A 22949-nucleotide genomic window follows, 5' to 3' on the forward strand; every position below is an offset into this window, starting at 1 on the left:
TGAAGGTGTCAGATCCCCTAAAACTGGAGTTACAGACAGCTGTGAGCTGCCATGTAGGTGCTGGGAATTGAACCTGGGTCCATCTGGAAGAACAACCAGTGCTCTCAACCACCGAGCCATCTCTCCAGCCCCTTGCCATACATTTTCAGAAACATCAGAAAAAAATATATTTTTCAAAGTCATTTATTGAGCTGGGGTGGCTCATGTCTGTAATCCCAGAAGTTGGGAGGCGTAGACAGGAAGATTAGGAATTCACAGTCATCCTTGACTACATGGTAAGTTCAAGGCCAACCTGGACTGTATGAAACCCTGTCTCAAAAAAACAAGAATAAATAAATAATTGCAGGAGGTAGGGAAAGCATTAAATATAATTTTAGGCCCTTTAGGTAAAAATAATTGTCACACAAAAGTAATTGAAGACCTGAACTTGATCCCTAAAGTCCACAGTCAAAGGAAAGAATCCCCCAATACCCAAAACACCCTCTATCCTCAATTTGTGCACTTTTATTTTGAAACCAGGCACAGAGGTACATCCCTGGAATCCCAGCACATAGAAGGCAGAGGCAAGTAACTCTCTGAGTTCCAGGCTAGCCAGGGATGCATAGTAAGACCCTTTGTTTAGCCAGGCGGTGGTGGTACACACCTTTAATTCCAGCACTCGGGAGGCAGAGGCAGGTGGATCTCTCTGAGTTCGAGGTCAGGCTGGTCTGCAAGAGCTAGTTCCAGGACAGGCACCAAACCTACACAAAGAAACCTTGTCTCGGAAAAACAAAACAAAACAAGAAATTAGATAGTTTATGGTAATATTCTTTTATGCTGTGGCTTGAATCCAGGGTCTCTTGTATATTAAACAGAGTCTCTACTACTGTGAGTGCAAGGCCAGCCTGGTCTACATAGTTCCAGGACAACCAGGACTGTTTCACAGAGAAACCCTGTCTTGAAAAATGAAAAAAGAAAAAAAAAAGGAGTGGCCACTAGTGGAGATACAACAACCAGTGTGAACAAAGCCAAGGAGGAGGCACAATACAACACAAGTATGTGTGTGTGTATGCACATGAACAGGCACACATACCATGGTTAAGCTGAAATTTGGGCTGTAGAGGGTTTCACGATTTCCTGAAAGAATGAGGGTGGTGGGAGGTCCTGCTGGGGAAACGCAGATCAGATTGGAAAAGACATTCATTACTGCCTCCCTGCCCTGCAAGGACAGAATTCACCCAAGACTTTTTTTTTTGCAGTGAAAAATCAGCAAGGCAAGGAAACCCTCACTTTTGACAAGTGGGTGTGGTCAAACCTGATCCTGCATAGTATCCTCCGCTGTGCTTTACCTTAGAAGCAAAGGAAAGCATAAGACTATCACAGTGTTGACAAGGTAGCACAGGTTTACGTGCCCAGCAGCCAGAAGACAGAGGCCGGAGGCTCACAGATTCAAGGCCAGCCTGTGCTACGTGGAGAGTCCCTATTTTAAGGTAAAGACAAGAGCTGAGCATGTGGCTCAATGGCGGAGCATTTGTCTAACAAATACAAAGCTCTGCTTTGCTCCTTAGTACCATACAAAAAATGAAATTAGGGCTTTCACTAAGAATTGGCAGCCCAACTTGACTCTGTGGCTGGGTGTGTGAGTGTGCAGCTTATGCAGACATGTGTGAATGTGCGTGGGGAGGCCAGGGGTCAAGATCAGGTATCTTCCTCAATCACTATCTTAACAGGATTTCTCATTGAACCTGAAACTCCTCAATTCACTAGGCCGACTGGCCAGTGTGCTCCAGGGATCCTCCCATCTCTGACTCCCCAGTGCTGGGATTACAAGTTCAATGGTCTGTCCTGTCCCTTTAAGAGACAAGCCACGCCACGCCTACTCCCTCCCCTGTCTGCCAAGCAAGCTGATCTGCTTCCCACCTGAGCCTTCATATTCTCTCTCTCTCTCTCTCTCTCTCTCTCTCTCTCTCTCTCTCTCCTTCCCCTTCTCCCCTTCCCTTCCATAACCCAATAAATAAGCATCCAACTTCATTCTGCATGGCGTGCCTATCCTAGGTCTCTCACCTGCCATGTGGCTTCCTGCCTGGGACCCGCTGCCTTCATGGCCTGCCATGGTCTTGGGACCCACTGCCCTGAAGCATTTTATTTAAACCATTACAACAAGCACACCCCCAATATATCCTATTCTTGCTTTTAATTTCTTTCTTTCTTTCTTTCTTCCTTCCTTCCTTCCTTCCTTCCTTTCTTTCTTTCTTTCTTTCTTTCTTTCTTTCTTTCTTTCTTTCTTTCTTTCTTTCTTTGCTTTCCTTCCTTCTTTTCTTTCTTTCTCTTCCCTCCTTCCTTCCTTCCTTCCTTCCATCTTCCTTCCTTCTTTGGTGTGGGAGAATTGTCTGTATTCTGTCAATCATATTTTAATAAAACACTGATTGGCCAGGCAGGCAGTATAGGCGGGAAAACCAGACAGGAAGTAGAGGTGATGCAATGAGAACAGGAGAATTCTGGGAAGCAGAGAGGTTCCTCTGTCATTCCTGTGCAGACCACCGAAGAGGCAACATGTAAGCTGTCACACTGAGAAAGGTACTGAGCCCATGTGGCTAACATAGATAAGGATAATGGGATAATATATGTTATAAGAGTTAACAAGAAGCCTGACCTAATGGACCAATCAGTTTTTAACCTTATGGAGTCCTGTGTGTGATTTCCTTTGTTGCTTGCCGGCTGTTGGGGTACTGGGCTGGACAGAAACCCCAACAAGCCGGCCCTCATACTACACTTCTTTTTTTCTTTTTTTCTTTCTTGAGACAGGTTTCACTACATAACCCTGACTATCTTGGAATTCACTCATAAGCCATGCCTGCCTCTGCCTTTCCAGTGCTAGGATTAATGGCATGTATGTCTGTACCCTAATTTTAAGCAGATGCTGTGATTTAAACCCAGGCCCTCAAGCTTGTAGGTGGCAAACATTTTACTCACTGAGACATCTTCCCCAGAACCATGGTGTCATGCTTTTTTAAAAAATATTTTATTTTTAATTCTCTCTCTCTCTCTCTCTCTCTCTCTCTCTGTGTGTGTGTGTGTGTGTGTGTGTGTGTGTGTGTGTGTGTGTGTGAATTTGTATATACACATGAGTACGTTGCCCATGGAAGCCAGAAGACGCCAGAGCCTCTGCAGCTGGAGTTACAGGCTATTGTGACCTGTCCAATATGAGTGCTGGGAACTGAACTTGGGTCCTCTGCAAGGGTGGCTAGTAAGTGCTCTTAACCATTGAGCCATGTCTTTAGCCCCACCATGGCTTCATGCTTTGTTCATCTGAAATAAAGTCTCACAAGGTAGCCCTGGCTGGTCTAGAACTCACTCTGTAGACTAGGCTGGTCTCAAACTCACAGAGATCCTTCTGCCTCTGCCTCCCAAGTGCTGGGATTAAAGTGCTGGCCACTTTGAGTTTTAAGGAGACTCTATCATGTGTGGACGAGAAGATGTGTGAGGATAGGACACTAAAGTAGCCTTGACACCCAGACCAAGGGGACAGAATGGCCCAGAAATGGTTAGTTCTTTGTCTTCAGCATCTGGCTAGCTGGAGTTCCAGTTCCACAGTTTGGCTCCTTCTTCCTAGCTGAGTGATATGGATAAGTTATTTATTCTGCATGTGCCTGTTTCCTCATCTGTAAAATAGGGACAGCATGGTGCTCACTCAAAGGAAGGGTGAAGATTAAAAGAGATAATGTTTAACACAGCGCCTGGCACGGAACAAGCACTTTAATAAGTATTAAGTCCCCTGCTACACCTTATCAGTTAGGACATTATGGCTACCGAGGAGGAAGAAAGGGATCTGAGAAAGCTTTGAAAAGAATTACCAAACCTCATGTGTCTGTCAGGCAAACCGCCTATATTTTTGTGAGAATGAGTTCAGGGTGGAGCTAATTCTCCCTGGTGTTTTTGTTGGAGGTGTCGAGGTTACCCAGAATGAAACCTAGGACCTTGCACACGCCAGACACTCTACCACTAAGCAACATTATCCTCCATCCCCCACCCCCACCCCCTCCCCTTTAACCTTTCTGTTGACACAGAGTCTCACCAAGTTTGCCTGGCTAGTCTTTCAGAACTAATTAGTCTCAGTATCTGAAGGAATGAAAGGCTCTGTCTCTTGAAGGGAGGCCATTGAGGAGTCTGGAAAAGACAGAGGGAGGCTGGAGGTAGAGTGCTTGATTAGCATGAGTAAGGTTTAGGTTCCTTCCCCAGCGTGGGGCGGGGAGAGTAGAAAAGCCTAGAGGGATTTTAAAAGGTCACTGCTGGATTGAGGAGAAAGGAGGAAGTTGAAAAGATTATCTTGAGAGAGCTCAGGGGTTAAGGGCACTAGCTGCTCTTTTAGGCGGCCAGGGCTCCAGCTGACAAACAACAACCTATGACTCCAGTTCCAGGGAATCTGGGGCCCTCTTCTGGCCTCCGTGGATACTAGGCACTAAAGTGGTGTACCTACGTGCGTGCAAAACACTCATATACATAAAAATAAAATAAATGCAAAAAACTTACCTTAACTTAGATATCTGAAGGTTGGGAGCCTCTTCCCACCTTCCCTGCAGCCCTGACCACCTGCAACCCACTTTGGGCATAGCTTCCCACAATGGCCTCTCTCCTGCATCCCCCCCCCCCCACTCTAGGGGTGCAGAGTGGCCATTATTTTGTTTGTTTCTTTTGTTTTGTTTCGGTTGTTTGTTTTAACTTTCAACATTTCTTTCTTGAGCCGGGAGAATCAAATGCTCATTTTCCCCCTGCAGGTTAGTGCTCAGGGACATTTTACTAGAGTGAGCTCTGTGTAAACCACTTCACGCCGCAGAGCCCCCTTCAGCGTGCCTCTGGGATAGAGAAAATGGTGCAAAAGGAAACTCACTGGTAAGCATTCGTCCAGTGTGGATAAGGCCGTGGGGTCCATCTTCAGCACCACCTCTCCTCCTAAAAAAGATTAATAGACAGGAAATAGTACAAATTTGGGATTGGGATAGCTTTAGGATGTTTTTTGGTCATTATTTTGAAACAGTGCCTTGCTATAGCTCAAGCTGGCCTTAAAGACCTCTGTCTTGCTGGTTTGTGGTGGTGCATGCCTTTAAGCCCAGCACTCAGGAAGCAGAGGCAAGCGGGTCTCTGTGAGTTTGAGGCCAGCCTGGTCTACAGAGAGCGTTCCAGGACAGCCAGAGCTACCTAGAGAAACCTTGTCTTGAAAAAGCAAAAGAAGAAACAAGCAAACAAACAAAACCTCCAAAACAAAAAACCACTTCTGTCCTCTTGCCTTGGCCTCCCGAGTGCTAGGATTATAGAAACACCACACCAGGCTGCCCGGGATTCAATTCTCTTTTCTTTCTTCCTTTTTTTTTTTTTTTTAAGCAAAGTCTCAAAAGTCCTGACTGGAACTTGGTAAGTGGACCAGGCTGTTTTTGAATTCACAAAGGTCTACCTACTGGGATTAAAGGGCGACCACCATGCCCAGCTTAAACTGTGCAACGTTTGGAAATATCTGTCTGTCTGTCTATCTATCTATCTATCTATCTATCTATCTATCTATCTATCTTTTCCTTCCTTCCTTTCTTTCTCTTTTTTTTGGGGGGGGGTTTGTTTTTTCAAGACAGGGTTTCTCTGTAGCTTTGGAGCCTGTCCTGGAACTAGTTCTTGAAGATTAGGCTGGTCTCTAACTCACAGAGATCTGCTTGCCTCTGCCTCCCAAGTGCTAGGATTAAAGATGTGTGCCACCACTGCCCAGCTTGGAAATATTTCTTAACCTTTCTGAGCCACCATTTTTTCATCTACAAGTATTGGAATAGTAATAGCTGTTTTACTAGTACCGATGTATGATATGATGTGATGAGATTATATTAGTGCTTAATATGGTGTAAACTGCATGCTTCTATCCCCCCATTTTTTTGTTTTTTTTGAGATAAGGTTTCTTTGTATAGCCTTGGCTGTCCTGGAACTCACTCTGTAGACCAGACTGTCCTTGAACTCACAGAGATCCTCCTGCCTCTGCCTCCTGAGTGCTGGAATTAAAGGTATGCATCACTACCACCCAGTGTTCCTATTCTTTTTTATAAGCAATTTTTTTGGAGACAGGATTTCTCTATGTAACAACTCTGGCTGTCCTGGAACATGCTCTATAGACCAGGCTGGCCTTGAACCCAGAGATCTGTCTGCCTCTGCCTCCTGAGTGCTGGTTCTAAACGTGTGTGCCAACACTGACTGGCTATATGCAAATTTGTATTTATTTTGTGTGAGTCTATGTGTGTCATGCATTTAGGGAAGTTAGGTCTCTGCTACCATATGGATTCCAGGGACGGAACTCAGTTTCAGACCCGGCATCAAGCACCTTTACCTGCTGAGCCATAGTTTCTTCATGAAAAGTACATTAAGAATTATAGCCAAAGTCTAAGAATACAATTCAGATGGTAATGTGTTTGTATAGCATACATGTGTTGTGTAGCAGTCTTCTCTGAGATTGAATCTGAGAGTTTCGTGAGCCAGAAAGTAAATAACACAACACAACTTCAGGAAGTTCCTGAAACTGACCAGATTCACTAAGCTCCTCCCTTATACAATTAAACAATGGATGCTGAAAGTCACTTACAGGCAGGCCAAGTTACAGTGAAGATTTTGAGAACAGAACAGCTGCCTGGAAGAGACTTAGGCCAACTGAGTCCCATGGAAAGAACACTCTCTGATCTGATGAACTGCCTGAAGGCTGTGCTCCAGGTTCCCAGTTTTTGCAAGCTGTTATTGGTGCGGGAATGGGCTTTGATGATGCAGCTTTGACTCGTTTCTGCATCCATAAGTAACCAGCCCCTCACCCATATTCCTGTAAGTAACCCCAATAAAATTCATTAGTTCACTAAGTTGGATTTTGGTGGTGTCTGTGCTTTGGTCTGTCTTGGGCTCCCTATCTGGGGTGAGTAGATGCGGATGATGCACCTCCCCATGTCTCTGTTCTATTTCTATGAAGAGACACCATGACCAAGGCAATTCTTATAGAAAGAATACATTTAATTTGGGGCTTGCTTATAGTTTCAGAGGTTTAGGTCATTTTCATCATGGCAGAGAACATGGCTGCACACTGGATGCAGTAACTGAGAGCTGCATCCTGCATCCTGATCTGCTGGGGGAGAGAGAGAGTCTGACTAGACCTGGCATGGGCTTTTGAAAACTCAAAGCTGGTGCACCCTCAGTAACATTTCCTCCAACAAGTCTACACTTTGTAACCCTCCTAAACTCAAACAGTTACACTCCCTAGAATTAAGCATTCAAATATATGAACCTATGCAGCCTCCCACCCACTCCCGCCCCCGTTTTTGGTGTTTTGAAACAGAGTTGCTCTATGTAGCCCCGACTGTCCTGGAACTTGCTCTGTAGACCAGGCTGGTTCTGAATTCAGAGAGTCACCTGCCTCTGCCTCCCAAGTGCTGGGACTAAAGGTGTGAACTATTACTACCACCAGCACCAGCTTGCCCAATGGGGCCATTCTAGTCAAAGCACCACATCCCAAGAAAAGTCTTGTTATGCCACAACATGAAACCCTGGTTTTGATCTCCAGTGCCACAGACAAGTGGGCAATAGTAGTACAGGCTTGTAATACTGTCATTCAGGAGGCAAAGACTGGCAGAAGAGAAGTTGAAGGCCACCTTTGACTACATAGGGAGTTAGAGGACTGCCTGGGATACATGAGACCCCTGCTTCTCAAAAGTAAATTGTTTGACACCTGTCTGGTCTACATAGAGAGTTCCAGGCCAGTCAGGGCAACATAAGACCTTGTCTCAAAAAATTAAACTCGTGTTGGGTGGCGGTAGTACATGCAAACAAAATATTTATACACATACAATAAAGTAGGCTAAAATTAAAGCAGGGTGGGGAGAGCTGGAGACATAGCAGCTCACAACATGTGATGCCCTCTTCTGACCTCTGGCACCACAGACTAATGTGGTATATATATTTATATTTATATGCAGGTAAAGCAACACTCATACACATAAAATAAAAATAAATATATATTTTTTCAAAACGGGGTTTCTTTGTGTATCCCTGTCTGTCCTGAAACTCACTCTCTAGATCAGGCTGGCCTCGAACTGTTTTAGTCTGAGGATCCACTCCCCAACTACCTAGAGATTGTCTTTTTTCTCTTTTATTACATATATTTATCTGTTTTGTGTGCTGTGTGTGTGCACATATATGTGTGGGTGCACACATGTGATGGCAAAAGTATGGAAGTCAGAGGAGGACTGTGAGGCGTTGGTTCTCTTCTACCACGTAGGTCCCAGGGATCAAACTCAGGTTGTCAGGCTTGGCAGCAGGCACCTTTACCTGCTGAGCCATCTCACCTGCCCTTTTTCTTTTCTTTTCCTTTTTGAGACAGGGTGTCAGAAAGCCCAGGCTGGCCTCAAACTTGATTGGTAGATAAGGCTGGCCTTGAACTCCTGAGTTTCAAACCTCTACTTTCATGTACCACTGACATGTACCCAGTTTTGTGCAGCTCTGGGGATCAAATTCAGGGCTTTATAATGGTTAGTCTACATTGAGCTATTTCCATAAGCAGACTTTTTTTTTTGTATTTTGAGATAAGGTCCATGTAACCTAACTGACCTCAAACCTACTGTGTAGCTGAGGATGACCTTGAACTTATGATCTTGTCTTTACCTCTCAAGTACTAGTACAGACATGTACTAACATGCTTAACTCTTATAGACATTCTTATAATTTTTTTTAGATAGTGCTTTTAGAAAGATTTGTTTTATGTGTTTTTCTCAAGTGTATGTCTGTGTACCACATGTGTGCCTGATGCCCATGGAAATCAGAAGAGGGCCTTGGATCTCCTTGAACTGGATGAAGTTATTAATACTTCAGAGTTGCCATGTGAGTACTGGGAATTGAACCCAGGTCCTCTGCAAAACCAAGTGCACTTAACCACTGAGACATCTCTTGTGCTCTCTTATAGATATTGCTTCTGTTTTTGTTGTTGTTGTTGTTTTGTTTTGTTTTTATTTTGAGACAGGTCTGTCCACATAGTCTTGCCTTTTCTGGAACTCACTAGTAGACCATGCTGGTCTCGAACTCACAGAGACCTCATGCTTCTACCTCCCCAGTGCTGGGATTAAAGGGGTGTGCCACTGTGCCAACCTCTCTAAAAGATAGTCTTAACTCCTTAAAGAGACACACTGAAAGGCCTGCCCCACTCTGGCTACAGTTTGTCTTTCCCTCTGCCATAGCCATTCCATTTCTTGGATCCTCCACGACAGATTATTTATCTGACTCTGAAGACAGCACGCCTTTCAGATGTCTGCCGCCTGCTTTATTCTCCCTCACTTCAATGCCCCAATCCTTTCTTTGCTTGCCCTTTTAGGTTCAGCCTGGCCTAGTCTGGCAATCAAAGCGAGCTCAGGTCAGTAGAATTGTCTAGCCCCTGTATACTACAGGTCAGATCCAGCATTTAAATATTGTGGAATCTGTAAAGGAAGTGAGCATTCCCCTCCAGCCCCCACTTTGTGCGCCCAGGCTATCTGATTGAGCATCTGAGCCAGTTTGTGGTTGCCATGCCAATTCTCTATGGATACTGCGGCTTGCTCTGTAATATTGACTCATTAGCTGGTGCTTTGACTACTGTCCGTAGTTCAGCTTGCTTCCATCCAGGAACCAACTCCGTCTTTTCCCTGCAGCTGCTGGCATCTGCACACAGACACCTCTGAAAGACCATAGATTCCTGCCACCCAACAAACAGCAGATAGGGAGTACTCCAAAAGGTCTGCTCCTCGACCTTTCCTGTCCTCAAGAGAGAGCCCTTGAATATTGACCCTTCAATAGGTCATGACGAAGTTTGCAACATCCCTGGACTTTGTTGTTTGGACTGTTGCCTGCTCCCTGGAGAAGCCTTATTTTTGCCAAGATTTTGTTTTTGGTTTCAGACAGGGTCCTTGGTAAGTAGCCCAGTCTTGAGGTCTCACTCTTTCCTCAGACTCTAGAGTGCTGGGATTATAGATATGTGTCAAACCTGGCCTTATACCGCCAAAATCTTCCTTTTTCTTCCTCTTCCTCCTTTGACAGCGTCTCTTTGTAACCTTGGCTGTCCTGAAACTTACTCTGTAGACCAGGCTGGCCTGGAACTCACAGAGAGACCTGTCTGCCTCTGCCTCCTGAGTGCTGGCATTAAAGGCGTGCTTTAATTCCAGCTAACAGAGCCAAATTCTTTACATAAGTTTCAGCCCGGCTGAACTGGATTTCCTCCTTCCTGACTCCTGGGGAGTTCTAATACACACTTTCTAGGTGCCTTTGAAACTATCTTACATTTATAACTTGATTTCTTTTAACGTTCTTATTGATTTTTTGACAGGGTCTCATACAGCCCAGACTGGCCTCAAACTCCCTGTTTAGCCAAGGCTGGTCCTGAACTTCTGCCTCCACCTTCTAAGTGCTGAGATTGCAGGTATGCCACCAGTCCTAACTCATTACCTTTATAATTTTTTAAAGATTTCTTTAAAGTTTATCTATTTTTATTTTTATTTTATGAGCATTGAGGTTTTACCTGCAAGTAAGTCTGTATGAGGGTGTCACATCCCCTGGAACTAGAGTTACAGACAGGTGTGGTGCCATGTGGGTGCAGGGAATTGACCCTGGGTCCTCTGGAAGAGCAGCCAGTGCTCTTAACTACTGAGTCATCTCTCATTACCTTTACTTTTATAATCAGTTTTTGAACACAACTTGTTTGATTCTCAAAAAGATAAATAAAAATAAAAACCTAGCTGGTTGCAGTCGTTGTGCACGCCTTTAATCCTAGCACTTGGGAGGTGGAGGCAGGCGGCTCTCTGTGAGTTCGAGTCCAGCCTGGTCTACAGAGCGAGTTTCTAGGACAGTTAGAACTGTTACACAGAGAAACCCTGTCTCGAAAAACCAAAACAACCCTGTGAAAGACAGTAGTTATTATACACTCTATACTGCAGGTATAAATACCTACAAGTATGGAAGGGGTCAAGCCCAGCAGTGGAAAGCCAGGTCTTTTAACTCTAGCACCCTCTTCATTATCCAGCTCACTCAGCACATGATGAACTATGGTACGTACTAAGCCCTCAGTGTGTTTCCCTCAAATGAAACCATCAGACCTGGGGCAGCCTCTCCCACTACGTTTTTGAGACTTTGCCTCTTGGAGTTCCCTTCAAGATTCCTTCAGCCTGTTTCCACCTGGCAGGAAGGACACAAGAATCCTGTGTCCTATCCTCTCTCTGGTTCCTAATGCCTGATAGCTTTGTTGCCCCACAGAGGTAGCCTCCATCTGGAGATGGAATTTTCTTTCTCTTCCTTTTTTTTTTTTTTGACAGGAGCTCTCTAGCTAGCCCTGGCTGTCCTGAAACTCTTTATACAGACTAGACTGGCTTGGAACTCACAGATCTCCACAGAGATCCTCCCAAATGCTGGGATTAAAGGCACGCACCACCTCATAGGGTTTAGGATTGGAATAGTAGATTTCCGACATGATGAGCAGTTTATCCTTTCTCGCTCGGACACTGGTGTGAGGGTCCCTCAAGGACTAGGATTAATTAATCGTGTTGGGGACAGAACCAAGGCAAGCATATTAGAAACACACTCTACTGAGTTACATTCCCCAGCCCCCAGGATGAAATTTTGCAAAAGAAAATCTTTCTCTTGAGGACCTTTTGCACAAAGAGGAGATGGTTTATGCTTGTTGCATCATGGGAAAAGGGGATGGATTTCCATGGGAAGAGGAATTTTGCGGCCCTTGTGTCAGGCACATAAGGACTTGTCCACTGATAGAGTATGATGTTAGTTTCTAAGGAGAAAGGAGACTTCGCATAGGATAGGAGTGGTTTTGCTGTTGTTCCTGAGGCAGGGTCTTACACCATAGCCCCAGCTGACTTGGCACTACGTACCTCAGGCTGGCCTCTAATTTGCCACAATCTTCCTGCTTCCACCTCCTGAGTGATGGGATTACAGACAAGTACCCTGCTTGCTTCCTGGTTTTGTATTTTATGCTTTCTCTTAGAGAGGAAAAATTGACTGACAGAGGGAGAACAATTCTGATGAGGTCACACCTGATTTTCTTCATTTCTGGTGTTATTTCCTCCATGTTTCTCTGAGAGGAAGTGACCAATGTTCTGTCCAACTCAGAGTTGGGAAAGCTGAGGAGAAAAACTTGCTGGGGGGGGACTTGAACCCTGAGGCACCCTTTGTGTGGGCAGTGGCAGTGGGGGAAAGCCCTGTGAGGCTGGAGAGGGGTCCTTAAGAAACGTAGACAAATATGGGAGGGAGGATGGAGAGGTGTGGGTCAGCCCTTGTGTGCACATAGGGAAACAGGCTTGGGAAAGGGCACACCCTGCAAATAAGAGACACAGTTAGGATTTGAACTCTGCTTTGCCAAGTTCCAAACCTGGAGCTTTTCCTCCAGTAGTTGACAGGGAAAGGAGGGTCTTGGCAAGAAAACTTCTACTGGACATGCCTGACCTCTGATGGAGTCCTGGGGGGGCATGAATTCAGAGAGGAAAAAGGGAGGGACACTGGGGAGACAGATGGGCTTGCAGGGCACCAGAGGGTGAATGTCCAGGGAGGAAGGGGACAGCTGTCTCAGAAGGGTAGCAGAAGGGCCTAGCTATCCGAGGTAGCCAAGAAAAGTATACCACACTCTCATCTCTCTCTCTCTCTCTCTCTCTCTCTCTCTCTCTCTCTCTCTCTCTCTGTCCTGAGCCGGTTCTGTAGCATTTCTTGTCTCTCTAGAAGAGGCTGTCATTTATTCTTAAAACAAAAGAAAGGAGGCGTGTGAATTAGATACCAATAGATTATAAACAATAAAAAAGAAAAGAAATAAGGAAAAAAACAAGCCAGAAGAAGAAGAAAAACAGAATAAGACGGCTCCAAGGTTGGCTTCGCCAAGCTCCTACTTGCAGCTTCAAGGCACTCTTCCTTCTGCCCTTTTCTTTTCTTGATCAGCAAAATGCCAACCAAGGCCTGCTTATCCAGGGGGAGGTCAGAAAGGAGGGTGCAGGAGAAAGAACTTCAACAAACACTCAAAGCACCTCTTCATTTACTGTAAAATCCTGTTTAATGTGTAACATTTGCCCAGAGAGAGAGAGAGGCCTTGGGAACTGGGGACTGGGAGCAGCCCTGACCAATTCCCACTCCAGTTTATTATCTGCCTGTTTCTTCCTCCCTAACTCCCTCACCCTAGACATGGCCTTCTTTTCCTCGCTGCCTGCCGCAGACAGCAAGGCAAGCACTGTTCTTCCTTTTCCTGTTTTTGTTCCCCTCCCTTCTCCACCCACGATGCAGAGCCCCTCCTCCACTCCGCTTGCCCACATCCCTCCCCACTGTTGTGACTCCCGAAGTGGGGTACCTAACAGCATGGGGGTTAAGATTAGTTTCATAATTGAAAACACCGGCAGAGCATCTCATCTCTCAGGGAGAGGAAGAGGGAAGAGGAAGGGGTCCAGGCAGAAAGAGCTACCCCCACCCTCAGTAACCTTGAGCCCTGGTGCAGAGGTGGCTCTCCACTCCCCAGCAGGCTAGTTCTTAGACAGAAGGCTCTCGAGGAAGGGGAGTAGGGAGAGAAGGAAGGTTTTGATGGAGTAATCCCTAGCAGGCAGAGGCCTGCTCACCGGCATAGGAAAAGGAGGGGCAGGCCTAGGGCTGGGTGAGGGAGGGGTGGGATGGGAGGTTGCCTGGTACATGGGCATCAGCAGGCTGAGCATCGGTCGCCCTTCTCAGCCAGCCCGGCCCCGGTACCAGGGCTGCGGCGCAGTATGTCTTTCAGAGAGCCATCCTGCTCGCTCAGCAGCTTGTTGATCTCATTCTGCTTGTATTCAGGTGAGAGGCGGTGGCCGAAGCCCGAGCCCTTGCGGGAGGGCGGATTGGAGCGGCGCTGAGCACGGCGGGCACAGGCCCGGATGATGAGGTACACCACCTCTGCCACGTTGAGGATAATGCAGATGCCGGAGGCGGCGAGCATAAAGACAGTGAAGACGGTTTTCTCGGTGGGGCGGGACACAAAGCAGTCCACTGTGTTGGGGCAGGGGTAGGCCTCACACTTGACCAGTCGCACCATGGCATAGCCGGGGTAGAGTAGATAGAAGACATACATGAAGACTGCCTCGAACAGCAGCCGGAACACCACGCTGATGACATAGGTCCACCACAGTGTCCCTGAGATGTGGACCTTGTGCCTCTTTACCTCTTCCAGGTGGATGGGGTCCGTGAGCCCCTCTTGTCGTAGCATTTTCTTTTCTATGTGCTGTTGGTGAGCCACGTGCATTGCCACGAGGAGAGCTGGGGTGGAAACCAAGATAAGCTGCAGGGACCACAGGCGCACGTGGGAGATGGGGAAAAACTGGTCATAGCAGACGCTGTTGCAGCCAGGCTGGAGGGTGTTGCAGATGAAAGAAGACTTCTCATCGCCCCACACACTTTCTGCAGCCACCACCAGCACCATGATTCGGAAGATGAAGATGACGGACAGCCATACTCGGCCGATGGCGGTAGAATGCCGATTCACGCCACTGAGCAAGGTGTACAAACCCGTCCAGTTCATCCTGCCTCATTCACACCTGTGAGACAAGAGGCAGGAAGCAAACTGTCAGAAGGTTAGGGCAGGAAGCTGGGCAGAGTAATGCTGCCTCCCCTGCCCCCATCTCTTCCAAGAGCAGGTGATGGGAAAGCGAGGATAGTCATAGCTTTCCTCTTCCGTCCCTCTTGGTGTCAGGCTTTCCTTCTCATTCGCTTGACTTGACCTCTCTGAGTCCCATCCCCTTTCTTCACATACATCCAGCATTCTTTTCTCTTGAGTCCCTCTCTTCACCAGGCCTATCTAGTTCTGCTTTTAGCCAGCTCTTCTGGCTCCCCTCCCCCAGCTAGCTACTTTGCACCTGACTTATGGCAAACCCAGAAAGCCCGGTTACCTCGGGGAGCGCCTATCCTTGAGGCCACCCAGACAGCTCCCCTATGGTCTCATGTCTGTGTAGGGGGAGTGGTCCCTGTGGTCGCGCCTGCGTCCCAATTCATCGCCTCCCGGTGCTGGAGAGTCATATGCTGCTTTATACCCAGTGTCTGTACAATGGGACCTTTGTGGGGCGCTGAACAACACCCTTTAGAATTCAGATCAAACGCCCTGACTTCCGCCCACCCTACACACAGAGCACTTGTGTCCCAGCGCCGGACACCCAGCCTTCACCCACCTGTTCTGTGCCCGCCCGGTCCATCGCCGCACCCGCCCCATGGCTCTACCAGAATAATGGCTCTGGGGGAGGGAGCTAGAACACAGACAGGTGCATGGAAACCCAGACCCCAGGGAGCCAGGAGACTCTGGACTAAAGCCCTCTTCCATATTTCTACCAGAAACAAGAGTCAGCAGGAGTTTTGCTAGTCTTGGGTCCCCTTCCGGGTATGAATGTGCCAGGAGGGAGGAAACGTAGGGCATCGAGTTTATCAAGCCAGGAAGTACAATAATCACTTCCCCATGCATTCTTCCTTTTGACCCATTCAAGAATCCTGCTATCCACTCAAAGTACCCTAGCTAAAAAGATGAAGTACAAAGGAGTCTGAAGCAGACTAGAGTCTCACAGCAGCAGACTCCTTGCGCTTTTGCAGACGTGCCAGCCAAAGAAAAAGCTAGCCATTAAAGAAGAAAAGAAGGCTAATTTGATGTCACCCTGAAACACATGAAAATCAAGGAAACTGTCCAGCAAACTCTGACTATCCTCAAACTGCAGGAAAGGGAACCTTCTCCAGGGGGTGGGCAGGTGGGCTCATGGTGAGAACAAGCCGAGTGATAAAGCCATCAGGCAAGTAGCAGGTTAGACAATGGATTATGCACGGGTCATGTAGCTTCTGTTTGCATCCTGATTCTTCACCTTGGGCTATTTACTGACTTTCCATAGGCCTGCTTGCTCATCTGTTAATGGAGCCCACGCCCAGGGTTGCCGCGGGTGTCAATGAAGATACCTGCTCCAGTTTCTCAAGTGACTATCAAGGGGTTAAGAACTGTCTCTGGAAGAGGAAACAATACTGCCTTGGGCAGCCAAATGGTCCGCTAAGCCCACATCTCTCCTTTTTCTCTCCAGTAATGTGTAGCCACCTAGAGTGTCTGCCATAGAACAGACAGCTTAGTTGCTGCCCTGGCCCCAATGTCAAGTACATATTGTAACCTCCTGCTTATGAGTCTGCCAATGACTCTAGGGAGGAAATTCTCCTCTCTCCCTTAGGCAGACAAAGAAGGCCTCTCCCCACCTCCCACCACTTCTGCCATTGAAGTTGAAAGGAGATTGTGTTAGAAGCAGGGAGCTGGATGAGAGTACCTCAGGCCTGGACTACAGAAACACAGCAAAGGCAGTGCATTTTCGGCCTTACCCAGGGCACCTCCACAACAGGGGTGGCGGGTGCAGGAAGAAGCCTTGTAATCACTCTGGGTGCCTGTCTTGGTTACAGAGGGAAGAGGCAGCGAAATAGTTACTGGAAATGTTGGGGAGTGAGAGAAAAGAAACAGGAGATCGGGGCAGGTGGTACACACCTGTAGTCGGGCTATCTGGGGTGTGAGGATTAAGGGAGGAGCCTCGCAGGTGGTACACACCTGTATTCCAGCTATCTAGGGTGTGAGGGTTAAGGGAGGAGGCTCACAGGTGGTACACACCTGTATTCAGCTATCTGGGGTGTGAGGGTTAAGGGAGGAGGCTCACAGGTGGTCCACACCTGTATTCTGGCTATCTGGGGTGTGAGGGTTAAGGGAGGAGGCTCACAGGTGGTCCACACCTGTATTCCAGCTATCTGGGGTGTGAGGGTTAAGGGAGGAGGCTCACAGGTGGTCCACACCTGTATTCTGGCTATCTGGGGTGTGAGGGTTAAGGGAGGAGGCTCACGAGCTCAGAAGCTTTAGACTAAGGCCAGGCATGATGATGCACACCTGTAATCTCAGCACTTGGAAAGTAGAGAGTCAAGAGGTCAAGGCCAGCCTCAGCTACAGTGTGATTTCAAGGCCAACCTGGATTACACGTGGCCATGTTTTAGCACACAAACACACACAGAGAAGCTCACGCACATATTTAAAAACAAAAACAAACAAGAGTTCTAGTCCAGTCTATGCAACTTAGGGAGGTCCAGTCACAAAAACAAAGCAAGAGGAGAGGAAGAAGGGACAGTTATGGGACATAAGTTACTTCTCTACACGATGTTTCTTCATTTACGTTTTTTATAAAGGTCCTGTCAGGCATGGTGACACATATCTTTAATCTCAGCACTCGAGGAGGTAAAGACAGGCAAATTGCGTTGAGTTCAAGGCCAACCTAGTCTACATAGTGAGTTCTAGCAAGGGCTACAATGTGAGACTTCCCCTGTCTCAAAAACCAAAAAGAGTGGGTTGTGGTAGCATACATCTTTATTCCTAGCACTCGGGAAGCAGAGGCAGAAAGGTCTCTAATGAATTTGAGGTCTGTCTTATCTACAGTGAGTTAGTGAGTTCCAGGACAGCCAGGGATACATATATAGAGAGAGCCTGTCTCAATCCTCCCACCTCAAAGAAAAAAATAATAATAATAAAAATAAAAAAGAAGGAAAGGAGGGATGGAGGGAGGAAAATGTTTTTGCCAATAAGATGTTTTAGGCTTCACAGACTAGATGTAGGTATTTGGGTCAGTGGTAGAGGACTTCCTTTGTGTGCACACAGCCCTGGGAGTGAGGAGTAACCTGGGCTAGCAAGATGGTTCAGTGAGTAAGGGTGCTTGCTGCCAAACCTGATTACCTGAGTCTGATACCAGAATCCACGTGGTGAAAGGACAGAACTGACTCCTGTAAGTTGTCCTCTGACTTACACACGAGAGCGAGCACACACGCGCACACATAAATGGAATAAAAACCCAACTCCTGCAGGAATAAGCATTTGCCAAGTATATATTAATCATGTGCCAAGCCCTTGAACGCGTGCTTTCTCCAGTGAGTCTCAGAACAATCAGCAGGCCAGAGCACTTGTCGGGCAAGCCTGATGACCTGAGGAAAGAATCATCTCCTGAAAGTTGTCCTCTGATTTCCATGTGTGCCCGGACACTGATGCACCCACCCTGACACCCGTTCACGTTATAAATACACATGTAAATAGGCTAACAATATAAAAGAAAAAGATTAAGGAACATCTTGGGGAGGTAGGATGTTATTTTTAGCCTCTTGTCATGGAGGAGGAAACTGAGGCAGAAAGGATCGTTCCTGCCGTGCGGTGGTGGTGCACGCCTTTAATCCCAGCACTTGGGAGGCAGAGGCAGGTGGATCCCTGTGAGTTTGAGGCCAGCCTGGTCTATAAGAGCTAGCTCCAGGACAGGCTCCAAAGCTACAGAGAAACCCTATCTCGAAAAACAAAAACAAAAACAAAACAAAACAAAAAGAACAAAAGAAAGAAAGGGTCATTCCCTAGGATCATGCAGTCACAGAGATGGCCTTTGAGGGAGGTAGGACTGACGTGAGAGTCCACGTTTTGTCCATAGCTTTTTTTTTTTAAATTGTTAAGTTCTACCTTTTTTTTTCTCTCCATAAACGCTACGGCATCTAACAGAGTTGCCACTTTCCTTTCCATGTTTGTTCAGGGCCGAGAAGATTCAAAGCTTCCTTCCCAGGGCTTCCCTTGCCTCCTGATTTGATCCATTTTCTTTTTCTCAGGCTGTTCCCATGAACCCCAAAGCAAACATAGGTGTTTTCTTTCTATTTCTCCTCAGAGGTGCCCCATACACCTTCTAATCAACCTCAAGTTTCTAGGTTCTTCTAAGAAATTCTTTGCCTCTTACTTTGCGTTTTCTGGGCCACAGCCAGTAGCTCCCGTTGGGACCTCTGAGAGCCCTTGTGTGGGCACTGGGATCTCAATTTTTGCTTTGTCTGCGTCAACACCAGTACCTCAAGGCTGCATTTTAAAAACATCCAGAGGAGTGACCTGATTTTGAAATCCAAACTGTTTTCCTGACTTTAGGTTAAAGTCCAGCTGTTGATATGGTTTGAGTTGCAGCAGGCATGTTTTGCTCTGTGTTTAATTAGGTAGGGTTTCTGAGGCCTTGTCAGGCTTTGAATTCAGGTTTGCCCAGCACTTGAGCACAGAACAAAAGCAGGAGCTCATGAAAAGTTCTGTAATGTTATCCCCATTTTTCAGACCAGGAGGTTGAGGCAGAGAGAGAGAGAGAGAGAGAGAGAGAGAGAGAGAGAGAGAGAGAGAGACTGACTCAGTAACTTGCTTCACTGGCAATTGCTCTACTGCCAACTAATGGAATCAGATTGCAAATTGATTTTCCTCTGACCTCAAAGCTTTTGCACAGAGCGCTGCATCTGAGGGCCCCTCTTCTGAAGGAATGTTTGTTCTGAGACAGAGCACACAGCCTGCAAAGCCGTACTCCTGTGTGTGTTGGCATGTGTGTGCACACATGGCGCATTTATCACCTCAGTCTCCCTTCCTATCCTGTCACTCTTTCCACCTGCATGTGACTCCTTGTGTTTTGTGGGTTTGGGCAATGCGACTCTGGTGGGACTGGATGAGGTTACTACACTCAGGCCCAGACACCACGGTTGAGGATGTGGTTCAGTTGGTAGAGTGCTTGCCTAGTTGGCACGAAGCCCTGAGTTCGATCCCCAGAAGCAGTAGTACTTGTGTATTTGTTCCCAGGAGGTGGGAACAGAGGGATCAGGAGTTCAAGGTTATCCCTCAGCTACTTAGTCTGAGGCCAGCCTAGGCTACATAAGATCCTGTTTCAAAAACAAACAATAAAAAGAAAAAAAATTAGCCCAAACTCTATGTTCTTTTCTGTCTCTTAGGCCACTCATAGTCAGGAAGGGACTTTCTTCTGAATTTTGGGGCGCTTTCCTCAGGCTGGTGTGGTTAAAGCCAGCCTCACCTGTCTCCTTCTCTTTCCCTGCTATCTTCACGCCTCCACCCCGTGGTTCTATAGAATCTCAGGTCTGAATTAGTCTCCACCCCTTCATCCATCTGTCATGGTCAGGCTTGCTCACCATGACCAGTCTAGTGCGTTCACTTTTCTCTCTCCCCCTCCCTGCTGTTGCCTCTTCAGAAGGCTTCTGCTGACATTCCTTTTCCTGTCAATGCTTGGCTTATTGCTATTTGCTCCTCCATCATCCACTTTACTTGCTAGTGTTGTTTGGGCTCATTGTGACGGCCACCATTTATAGAATGCTCTCTGAGTATCAGGAATTGCATGCTCATGAACTCTCATCCTCCGAACAACCCCAATTCACACATGTAGCCAGATTAGTCTCGAACTCACAATCCTCATGCCTCGAGTCTTCTGAGAACCGGGATTATAGACGTAAGCCGCTATGCCTGGCAGAAGCTCTAACTTGTTACGCAGCCGGTAAACAAGTGGTAAAACTCAGATTGCAAAGCATATTGGCCCCTCTTCCAAGACTGGGTCCCTTACCAATGGTTTCTGCCTATTAAAACTTCTTTTGTGGCTGGGCTGGTTGGTGCATGCTTTTAATCCTAGTACTCACTCAGGAGATAGAGGCAGGAGGATCTGTGAGTTGAGCCCAGACTGGTTTATATAGTAAATTCAAGGCCAGCTAAGGCTACAGAGTGAGATCCTGTCTCAAAAACAAAAACAAAACAAAACCTTTTGTGTAGGTTCTCTTTCCCCCATCTCATTTTCTAAGTTCGTGGGTTCTGCTATGCCATTCCTGACAGCTGGAATGGCTCTTTAACAGCTGGGAGCCACCCTTCCAGTAAATTCTCAAACCATCAGTTACCAAGTCCAGCTTGAGCTTGCCTGCCCCCCCACTCAAGCAAATGGAAAGGCATGCTCCCACATCCTTGGCCCTGTTAGCAGGCCCATGTCAGATACGTGCCTGCTTTACCTTGTGGCCCAGAAAAGAAAGCGGCATGTGGCATTGTCTGACAGTCCCACAGAACCCTGACCCTGCATGCCAGAGAATGTCTTGGAAAAGCAAACTTGGCCACCTTATGTTTCGAGTTCTTCAAGTCTGTCTTCCTGGGACTCTGACCTTATGGGCATGAGGAGAATCTTTGGCTGAGAAAAAGGAGAAAGAAGACCACGGAGCCTGGAAAGAAGGTAGGAGTTGGAGGCTGAAGAGAGAATCTAACAGGCTGGGCACCTGGCAGGAGGGCGCCATCCCAGTTCAGAGGGAAGCACAGAAAGGCCCCAAGTGGCTGAATGCTGAAGTCAGGAGAAGATAAGACCCAGGCTTTTTGACCCCAGCACCATATCAGCCCACCGTAGCCCCCCTTCCCTCCCCACACTCCTCACCTCCCAGGCACTGCCACACCTGGTTGCAGCTACCTTTTCCCAGGGAATGTATGCAGGCGTGTCTGTTCAATGCCACTAGGTACTGTCAAAGCCCAGCCCAGGGGAGGGACAATAAGTCCAGGACCGGAGCTTTACATGGCCCATAGCCCAAGAGGAAGCAGAGAAACATTAACCAGCCCCACCCCTGTCCCACACACAATCATTAAACAAGATTGATCCCTGAGCTCCCAATGGATTTGGACCTAGAGTTCTTGCCCTGTTTCAGAGGAAGAGAAGCATCACTGTCACCAAAATGTCATGTTGGGCCCTATCTGAGGTACTGAACTGGACTTGACTCCCCTCTACACCCCTCAGTTCTGCCCCACTCTCAGCCTTCAGGGGACCCACTGTGTGGGCAAGCAGCAGAGAGGACTCCGGTGCTGGATGCCATCTCTTCTAGATCCCAGCCTCTAAAACTATGGATAATTGAGAAGACAAAATGCCTGAGGTCAAAATGGAGGACGGCCTTGCTCCCTCCCTATATAGCAATACCAGGGTATCATCTACTTATTGTCCATGAACTTATTAGCTGGAGACAGACTACAGTATTTCCAGTTACATACCAAAACCATAAAAGCCTACCTAGAAATTATCTTCTACCCTTGGGGCCAAGGCAGTTAATCCACAAAGTGTGCCATCGGCAAGCCGGGACTCTTGGCAATCATTTAGGTAAACAGACAGTGTCAACCATTAACCGAAGGATCTGTTTAGTTTCAAGGTCTCTACACTGAAGGGCTCACCTGAGGATCCTGCTCTTTCTGCAAACTGAACCCCTGAGGAAACATGTGAAGTCAGCAGAACCAACTTCCTACCTTCTGATTGAACTCGCTGCCAGGAATCAAGTCAGGGCCTCAGCTTCCCTTTGCCAAATCTGAGTTATGCGAGATATGTCAGCAGCTGAGTCTTTGCTGGATACCTATGGAGAAGCCGGCATGAGGCTACGTGCTGGGGTCAAGGGGGCAAGGGAAGAGAGAACATGCTGATTCTTAAAGCGTTTATTGAACTGGAGGTGGGGCCCAGTGTATGTACTTAGCCTTGTGTTGAATGTCCAATACTTGGTACATCCTCAAACAAGCTAACGGAATTTAATAACCTCTTGAGGCTACGTGACCAAGACCAAAGAATTGCTTTGTGTTTTCTGGCAACATGGTTCCGATTCTGACTGGGAGGGGATTCAAAGGGGAAGAGAGAAGAAGAAACTGATATAGGGCTGGGTGTGGTGGTGGCACACACTTTTAGCCCCAGGTTTTGGGAGACAGAAGCAGGCAGAGGCCGGCAGAGGCAGGCAGCCTGGTCTACAAAGTGAGTTCCAACCAGGACAGCCAGGGCTAACACAGAGAAACACACCTCTCAGAATGACTAAGATCAGAATCACAGGTGACAGCTCATGCTGGAAAGGATGTGGAGCAAGGGGGAACACTCCTCCATTGCTGGTGGGAATGTAAACGTGTGCAACCACTATGGAAATCAATATAGGGGTTCCTCAGAAAATTGGGAATCAGTCTACCTCAAGACCCAGCTATACCGACCACTCTTAGGCATGTACCCAAAGACATTCCATTCCACCACTCGGACACTTTCTCAACTTTGCTCAGCGTTTGTATCATTTGTAATGCCAGAACCTGGAAACAACCTCGATGTCCCCCAACCAATGAATGGATAAAGAAAATGTGA

General features: G+C 47.2%; 1 protein-coding gene and 1 long non-coding RNA gene across 4 annotated transcripts; one reads left to right on the forward strand and one right to left on the reverse strand.

Annotated features, from left to right (window-relative positions):
- The first annotated feature begins 2337 nt into the window (after window positions 1–2337).
- Window positions 2338–10415, forward strand: LOC146889135 (uncharacterized). 2 transcript variants are annotated; one of them, XR_015736936.1, is made up of 6 exons: window positions 2338–2556; window positions 4755–4869; window positions 8759–8862; window positions 9350–9388; window positions 9663–9920; window positions 10334–10415. It is a non-coding gene; the product is annotated as an uncharacterized LOC146889135 (long non-coding RNA). The 2 variants fall into 2 exon arrangements; XR_015736937.1 differs by lacking the exon at window positions 9350–9388.
- A 2617-nt stretch (window positions 10416–13032) lies between these two features.
- Window positions 13033–21372, reverse strand: Gjb1 (gap junction protein beta 1). Of its 2 annotated transcripts, none has more exons than XM_048417899.3 (2): window positions 21237–21372; window positions 13033–14549 (listed from the first exon to the last, which is right to left on the reverse strand). In XM_048417899.3, the coding sequence occupies exon 2, from the start codon at window positions 14531–14533 to the stop codon at window positions 13682–13684; it is 852 nt and encodes a 283-aa protein (XP_048273856.1). In that variant the 5' UTR covers window positions 14534–14549; window positions 21237–21372; the 3' UTR covers window positions 13033–13681. The 2 variants fall into 2 exon arrangements, with proteins under 2 accessions (XP_048273856.1, XP_048273857.1); XM_048417900.3 differs by having other exon boundaries at window positions 21270–21362.
- Between the last annotated feature and the right edge of the window lie 1577 nt (window positions 21373–22949).

The sequence above is a fragment of the Myodes glareolus genome, chromosome X (genome assembly GCF_982192425.1).
Source record: "Myodes glareolus chromosome X, mMyoGla1.1, whole genome shotgun sequence".
Taxonomy (NCBI): Eukaryota; Metazoa; Chordata; class Mammalia; order Rodentia; family Cricetidae; genus Myodes; species Myodes glareolus.